Source organism: Pagrus pagrus, assembly GCF_965226575.1.
Source record: "Pagrus pagrus genome assembly, chromosome: 16".
In the NCBI taxonomy this organism is placed as follows: Eukaryota; Metazoa; Chordata; class Actinopteri; order Spariformes; family Sparidae; genus Pagrus; species Pagrus pagrus.
In genome coordinates, this window is record NC_140200.1 from 6,886,615 (window position 1) to 6,895,523 (window position 8,909).

Genomic DNA, 8,909 nt, shown 5'->3' on the forward strand with positions numbered 1-8,909 from the left:
AAGCAATACGATTGCAGTAGCCCTAAAAGTGTTTGTGTGATCTAGTTTGTATTTCTGGGTGATCCCTCCTTCTAATAGGTGTCTTTGGAGGCTGCAGCTCCTCCTCGCTTAACCATTTCACTTCTAACCTCATCATAACCCTGACTAACGTACCCCAAACTCCTCCCTGTTACTGTATCTTAACACTTTCTGCCTCCATTTCACAATAGAAATGTATCTTTTTTCAGGGAGCTTCAAGGCAGGAGCAAACGGCCGTATATTAAAAGTAAGGCGCCCTTCCACACCAATCACACCTTCGTTGTCGTCGTCGCGCAGAAATGTGTTTAAATGTGCGTTTTCAGGTACAGAGTGACAATAACTTGTTGTTGATATCCTGTAGAAACACTGTGATTGTGAGCAGCGCTGTCTGTCCCTCCTGATGAGGGATGTGCTGCGCCCGTACGTCCCCGGTTACCATGGAGACGTAGAAAAGGACGGCCAGAAGTACAACCAGATGGAGGATCTGCTGGCCGAGTTCGACTTCCCGTGTGTGATGGACTGTAAGATGGGAGTGAGGTGAGGAGACATATGACAGGAAGATAGCCAGGTTCTTTAGTCTGCAAGGTTTGATTTTTAATTTGGATCTTACTATGATAGTTTTGACCATCATTCTTTGTTTTCTCTTCCAAATAACTCTTTGTGTCACTGCGTTCCCATATCTACGCACTTTTTTAGCATTACCAATAGAAGTAGTGGGCAAAAATACTACTACAAAACTACAAACTACAAAAATAAGACGAGAATTATCCTTTCACAGCATTTTAGCTCGAGATTAAGCTGGAGGCTCCTGTGAGCAGCTGTGTCATACTGTTTGGAAAGAGACGTCTTCTTCACACCTTCTCTCTACCTCATCCTCCTACCTCTCTGCGCTCGCGTCTGTCACCCACCCTTTTCTTCTTTTTTCTCTGTCTTCGTCACCCACCCACCACCTGTTTCTCTTTTTCTTCTCACGCTTCAGGACCTACCTCGAGGAAGAGCTGACCAAGGCTCGCAAGAAGCCCTCCCCGAGACCGGACATGTACCAGAAAATGGTCGAGGTCGACCCTGAGGCGCCTACGCCCGAGGAGAAAGAGCAGAAGGTGGTGACCAAACCCAGATACATGCAGTGGAGGGAGACCATAAGCTCAACGGCCACCCTGGGATTCAGGATAGAGGGAGTCAAGGTAAGACTCACAGATATAAAGGTGTGTGTGTGTGTGTGTGTTTGTGTGTGTGTGTGGCCTTCCTTCCCTCTTTTCTTCCAGTATGCATTGTGTGCGTGTGTGTGGGGTGGGTGTCCTTCAGGGGCATGATCTAACTTCCTGTTTTGAACAGCAACTTCCTCTGAGGTATATGTGTGTGCAGGAGTTCCTTTGTCATACATGAGGCCTGTCCATGGCAGCTCTGTATGCCTCAGCATCTGGCACTGACACTGCAAACACACACACACACACACACACACACACACACACACACACACTTACACAAATCTCCCGGTCTGTCTTTATTTGAGGGTTGTGGCTATATATGGACATTCACGGCCTCCCGGTGGTTTGCTGCCATGACACCGAGGGTTATCCCCAGAAACAGAGATGTGTGTGTGTGTGTGTATGTGTGTGTGTGTGTGTATGTGTGTGTGTGTGTGTGTGTGTGTGAAGAAGCATAAAGTGGATGTGCAGTTCATGTGTAACCTTATGTGTATTATATATTGTAGATTTTATAAGCTCTTGTGTATGTTAAAAGTGTGTTGTCATCAGGTATAGTGTGTGTGTGTGTGTGTGTGTGTGTGTGTGTGTGTGTGTGTTGAAGAGAGATAGCCCGATCTGCACTCAGACCTGAACCATAAAGGGAAAAATAGTTTTGGCTCCAAATAGTACCGTGTTGCCTGGCAGCCAGCAGAATAAGAAAAGCTCATTTATTCCACTCTGAACCGACCACCTGGTCAGCTCCCACTGCTGATACTGCTGCTGATGCTAATGCTCCAGCACTGCTATTGTTTTACTATTACTTTTTCTAGTGCTACTGACGATTTTAGATCATGATTGGTCTTGAAGGCGTCTACAATCTACTTGGTAGTGGTATTTAATGTCCTCTGTGTCAACTAGATGGTCATGCTGTCTGTATGTTTAACTTCACGTGGCTCGAGATATAGCTAGCTACATGGCGGATGTGGAGCTTGTGCCAAAAGCGAACTACCTTTGATTAGTGATGCACGATGTGGATTTTTTTCAGCCGATACGATAACTGATAATTACCTGCTTCTTCTCATGGCTGATACTGATAAGATAACTGTTCTTAACCTGTAGTCACTAGTTTAACTACAACAGATTTCACTTTGCTATTACCGAAGGTGGAGAGTAAATTCAATATGCTTTGCTGTGCCAGTTTTGTGAGACTTCATTCTTTAACTCAATGTTTTACGAGGAAATCACTAAAGCTCTTGAGACAAGGACCTGTGCATTGATTCAATGTTGGTGTCTCAGGCCCATATTACACAACATTTGTAAATAGAAATAATGAAGAGAATTTGTTAAAATGTGTCAAATGTCCAGAGAAATGTTACATGTGTGCGATTAATCAGAGTGTTTCTGTACATGGCTCTGGTCAGTCAAACAGAGTCAAAGACCCTTCCCTGCTGTAATCTCTAAAAATATCTCGTGCTCCCTCCCTCCCTCTTTTCCTCCCCTCATTGTTTGTTCTGCTTTTCTCATCCAGCCTCTCCTCTGCTCCCTCTCCTTCCTCCCCTCACAGCCTTCCCATCCCTACAAGATGCCTGGAAGTTGCAGTTGATGATGATATACAAGATATTAACCTTTACATACACTCAAATGATCCCTAATAAGATATTTTGTCCTCCTCTCCTTTCCTCTGTAGAAGGAGGACGGGACTGTGAACAGGGATTTCAAGAAAACAAAGACGAGAGAGCAAGTTACAGCAGCCTTCCACGACTTTGTCAAAGGAAACAAGGACATACTGGTATGTTAACTGCTTGTGTGTGTGTGTCTGTGTGTTTGTGTCTGTGTGTGTGAACAACCTTGAACACTGTACAGGACAGAAAAAACAGATGAGGACTGGAATTTGGAGCTGGACCGTTCTGCGCTGTTTCAACAAGCCCATGGGAATCACACAAACACACAAGCAGACACGTACACACACGTACACACACAGTACATGATGCACATATACACACTGCGACCTTCAGCTTCCTGGGCCAGAAGAAGAGGGAAGTCCTTGGGAACTCCCTGGGCCTCTTTACACACAAACACACACACACACACACACACACACACACACACACACACACACACACACACACAGTAGCCCGTCTCCAATACAGACAACGTCATTGGCTGCATCATAAGTGGGCAGAACTGCGTGAACAAAATGTAAAAGCTTGTTTTTTTTCTTGTTTTATTTTCCAGAACGCTTATTTAACCAGGCTGGAGGAAATCCGAGACACTCTGGAGCTCTCCCCTTTCTTCAAAACCCACGAGGTAGAGACACACACACGTCCACTGATGGAAACCGATGGTCTAATATTATCCGTCAGATCTTTAAATTGAGCCACAAGTGAAAAAATAAAACATTACTCACAAAGAAACAGTGTGCAAAATGTGTATGTAAGTAATCTCATTTATCTTAAGTCTGTGTGTGTTCGTAAGGGTGACTTCCACTTTTTCCAAAGTAATATTTGAACATGATACCTTTACTTTTACTCATGTATGAGTTTTGGGTCCTTTTTTACAACACTGTTTGGACCCGATAGTGTTTACATGTTTGTGCAGATGCTTTATGGTGTGGGATTAGGCTCAGGAAGTGTAATTTCCATCTTCTCTACGCCGTCTTCACACATATTAACTTAGTTAAACAGCACGTAGTACATAGCTTGAGTGGTTGAATTAGTCCCAGTCCTGGTTAACGTGTGTTTTGTGTCTTTAAATCTGATTGTATTTTATTAATTCATTTGTAATTAAACATAATTCAGTGACACTAACTCACTCTAGCATACACAGAATTACGCACACAGCCATAGAAGACCTCGTCATGGAAATTGGACAGAGACGGCCCTGACCACACATGCACACGTTTCAGTTTCACACAAACATTCAACACACCAGCAGACATGAGTGGAAGAATTAAGTGTGACAAAATAGAAAGTGAGATAATGTTTTTGAGAGACACAAACAAACAAAAAAAAACTGTTTCAGTCATCCTTTCCTGTTCTCTTACTCATCCCATTGTCTTTCTGTGTCCCTGCAGGTGATTGGCAGCTCCTTGTTATTCGTTCACGACAGTAAGGGACGAGCCAAAGTCTGGATGATCGACTTTGGGAAGACCACGCCTCTTCCTGAAGGGCAGGAACTAACCCACCGAGCGTCGTGGTTAGAGGGCAACAGAGAAGATGGTTACCTTTCTGGACTCGATAGTTTGGTGGACATCATTTCAACCATGGTGAACTCTGAGACTTGAAGAAGTCTGAGGGTCTTTTTCTAAATCCAAGTGAACATTTAGACACACGACTACCACTTCCACTCATTCTTCCTTTTTCTGGGAAAACACTTTGGACTTCCTAGAGGATGTTTGTCCTCATGTTGGAAACCACATCATCCCATTACAATGTGTGGCCATATCCATTCGTGGATTCAATCTATATCCAGCAGATTTCAGGTTCTCACTCTTCCATGTCTAAATCCCTTTCGATGTGATCCGTTTACCCTCAACATCAGGCTGTTACAGGCTCCTTTCACAGCAGACATTTTAACTTGTCAGAGCAGGAAAAACACAAATGGAACTAATTACATTAACAATGGCTACGTCCCAGTAAGTCATCTTTATGAGCCAGCATGCACAAGTTCAACAATGTTATTCGTTACAGCTGTATTTTTTCTATTATGACATGGGGAAATGCGCTGCTGTAAAAAAAAAAAAAGGTCAGTTATTACATGCATTAAACCTGCAGGACAACCTTTTTACTACAGAAACTTCAACTGAAAGCAACAAGGGTATAATTACCTAATGCAAACTAAAGGCTAAGGCCGGTGATATATTATATTGTTGTTCCCATAAAAAGACCACAAACAGTCTGTCTTTCGATGTTAGCCCAGCATGTGTTCAAATCATTTTCTAAAGCAGTTAAGTGCTGTACTTTTTAGAAAACATTACTCTAACAGGAGGAAATTGTGCAGTTGTTAGGGACATTATTTTATTGTGTGCCCTTGTACAATATTAAACGTTTTATCATTTGATATATTTTACCAGAGTTATCTAGAGCGATCTAGAATTGGCCTCCCGTCAAAGTCACACCCAAGAGAAAGTGGTGGCAGCATATCACCAGAGAGTTGTCGTGTCCTTCTCTATCTTCTCCCGTAGGTCTTTATAAGCTATCGCTGAATAGCCGATGTTCGCACTGACAGCTGTTCAGGCGAATAGAGATGTTATTTTCTTTGCCCCTGAACTCTCCATGAGTGGGTGGTGTTGTTGGTGATAATTGCATGCCAAAGGGTTCATTATTGCATTTATGGCTCCATTTATAGTCTAACCCGGGGCAATGCTACTTTCTCACCATCTTCAGTTGGACTCTTCAGTGACTTACTATCACCCCTTGAGTTAAAAAGTGGTACTACGAGACAGGCCCCTGGTTAGCAAGGTAACTTAGACAGAAACATCAGACTTTGGAGCATCTATTTGTGGTTTCTCTTGGTCTTTTCATGGGATTTGTTGATAATGAAATATAAAATATCACCAGAATAACAATTTAAAGCCGCCGTGTGTGGAATTTGAAGATTTCTGACCTGGTGGTAGTCTCAGAAAAGACACTGTAATTGTTTATTTCTCCTTCAAACCAGCACTCAGAAGTTCAAAATTTCCTAATTTTATGTGTCAGTAAACGCCTCGACGTGGGCACACACCAGCTCTCATGACCTTTCAAACAGTTATCTGTTAGATTCCTCCTTAACTCAGTTATATTTCTTCTTTCGGCATATCTGAAGTTAACTTTTTTGTCTGTTTGACCACAATTTGAGCACATTACACATTCCTTTAAAAAAAACAATCTGCACTCGGATTACATTTCCACTGTTAGCGATTGTACAGTTGAGTGTGTCTCTACTCATGAAAAAAGTGTGTTTTTTCCAGAATTCAGATACCATAGGTTGGTCAGAGAGGTTTATCAGTGGCAGCCATGTTTCCCTCCACAATAATCTGGTAATAACTGACAATTATGTGGAGCTAATACCTACATCTCACGGTAGTTTCAGTATGCTAATGGAGGGCATTGTTTCATATGTAAGATATTTGCAGTACTTCCCTGGCCAAACACTTATCACCCTCCTCACACTTTGTTGGGATTGTTCACAATGTACAGTAAGATTTATTATGTTTGATGTAGTTTTTGTAACATTATTTTTAGTGTACTCAACTCCTGTGGAACACTTAACAGCCATGAACAATCTTATTTAAGCTATACAGTGCCTTGACATTACAAAGCCAAGTCAGACAACTGAAAACATGTTCTTACCTTTAAATGTTATGATGGATCGTTTCTCTTAGTCTTAACTGTCGGTTTCTGTGCTTAGTCTTACATGGGTGCATGTTTATTATCCTTTTAAAGTTTGGGCTTAATTTGTATTTTCGTTCCGTCTTTATTTATAACATTATATTATGTCTAGTGTTTTTAGTTAATGGGATACTGTGACATTTTGAATTTTTTGCCTGTCGTGTTGTTTTGTCTTCAAGCATGTGTTATAGTATGAGCGGCTTGAGTACCTTGAAACAGTTGGGCTCATAAGAGAGAAGAAGAAAACAAAGTCTCATAATGTAACAGGTTCTTGATGAACAATATAAACTAAACAGTGCGTAGGATCCGTGCTACCTTATATTTTAAATACCGTGGTTTTCAGTTTATGTTTGCAGTGACAGTAGACGGAGAAAGAGACTAATTCCATGCAGTGCCTTCTGTAAGGACGTCGTTTGACATTTTGGGAAATACACTTATTAGCTCTTTATTTGCTGAGAGTTTTATAAATATGTTAATACTACTGTCATCTTCCAGCAGGTGGTTAGCTTAGCTTAGCTTAACTTAGTGTAAAGACTGGAAGGGGGGTAAACAAAGCAGAGTTGGTTGATTAAATAAAAAGATATGATGTGTTAATTAGTGAGGCAGATTTTCCAACCATTGGATGTAGGCTAGCTGTTTCCCCGTGTCTCCCGTCTTTATGCTAAACTAAGCTAACCGGCTGCTGGCTATAACTAAACAAAACAGATGAGTGAAATTTCCCAAAATGTCAACTATGCCTTTAAGACCAACCATCTTGGCTTTTGCTTATGCTCCCCAATGTGCACTTATGGTTGTTTGTTAGTACTGTAGGTATTATATTGTTCTGGTTTTGCCGGCTTGTGTATTTATTTGGATTGTTCCTTTAAAAAAGTGTGTATTTGGTGAAAAAAATTCCTGCGTCCATGTGTGATTTCTGGCATCCATCCATCCATCCATCCATCCATCTATCGAGCTATCTATCTATCTATGGGAAATGTCAGCAGTTTCAGCAATCACTGCTATAACTTGATAGGAATAGGCATCATCGCTGCAGTGATTCAGAGAGTCGACGCGGCTGTGTTTACCCTGTGAGGACACAACCTGTGGTCATGACCTGAGAGAGCCCACAGTGACCCCACGCTGCTGGTGTTTGCATGGGGGTCATTTGCCATTCAAATCGCACCTGTCCACAACAGCAGCAGCATCCGGAGCCGGTGGGAAAGAGAGGACGTGATACAGGAATAAATAGGTTTCGAGAAGGGAAACCACAGCAGAGATTGGATTTTTTTCATGGAGGTTGACAGGGAAGGTGAACCCTTTAGGCAGCAAAAGACATTTACATTTTTCCAACTCTTTGGCCTCTTATCGCTCCTTCTGTGCACTAATATACATCCTTTTTTAGACATGATGTCACACACATTACTCTTTCCTTTTGCCCCCATATGACAAAACATTTGGCATACTTGAGCTGTACTGCAAGGTATACTTTTTAGTTTTCCCCCCAAGTTTAGGTTCCTCATGTGAAAACTGGGTTGTTATTGACCCAAATTTTAGTATTTGACCACGCTCCAGGCAGGTTGACAGGAGATGTATTCACTAAAGAGGATCGCAGAGTTTATTTAGTCTGGGGAGAAATGTAAAACCTCCTTTCCATCACACAATGGTCTGTGGAGCTGTGGCGCACTCTGCTGTCACTTCACTGCCACTGCAGAGAGACGATCAGCTCTGAAAGACCAAGTCAGGAGCCAAGTTTTTGTTTCATGGCAGGACTTTAAAATAAACTTTTGGTGCAGTTGTGCTTTTTATTTGTCAATTCAAATGAATCGTGAGAAATGTGTGCTGCAGTGAGCAAAGAAACACAAAAAAACATACAACAGCTGCAATTTTAATGTAAGAAAATGAATCAAATGAGGAGGTAAATATTATTAAGCCTTTTATTATAGTCCGTGTTGTAAATATTACTTTGGGAAAGGTGAAAGAGTAGTCCTTCAGTAAAAGTCTGAAGTAAATTTAATAGCAGATACTTTAAGTATCAAACGTACAAGTAAAAGTAAATTATACATTTACATTTAGATAAGATATATACTGTGTAATATGGGTATTGAATCAGTGTTCCTCTTTTCATTCAACTGCGGATAAAATAAATAATAATAAATAAAGAATGTGCTTTACTTTGGCTCTGATGCAGCATGTAATCTGCAAAGGAACAAGTAACTAAAGTTGTCACAGAAATGAAGTGAGTAAAAGGTAAAATCTTTGCCTCCAAAATGCAGCAGAGTGTAAAAATAAAGGAGCAGAAAATGGAAATACTTAAGTAAAGTGCCTCAAAATTAAGTTACAGTGCTTGAGTAAATGT

General features: G+C 41.3%; 1 protein-coding gene across 2 annotated transcripts in view; it reads left to right on the forward strand.

Moving 5' to 3' along the window:
- The window catches only part of LOC311271157 (uncharacterized protein), a 30,986-nt gene extending 23,527 nt beyond the window's left edge, over positions 1-7,459 (forward strand). For both annotated transcript variants that reach the window (XM_084376688.1, XM_084376689.1), the window contains exons 7-12: positions 228-265; positions 380-555; positions 998-1,202; positions 2,893-2,994; positions 3,441-3,512; positions 4,279-7,459. In XM_084376688.1, coding sequence (XP_084232814.1) covers positions 228-265; positions 380-555; positions 998-1,202; positions 2,893-2,994; positions 3,441-3,512; positions 4,279-4,488 — 803 coding nt within the window. In that variant the 3' untranslated portion in view covers positions 4,489-7,459. The remainder of the gene's footprint in view (positions 1-227; positions 266-379; positions 556-997; positions 1,203-2,892; positions 2,995-3,440; positions 3,513-4,278) is intronic.
- The last annotated feature ends 1,450 nt before the right edge of the window (positions 7,460-8,909 follow it).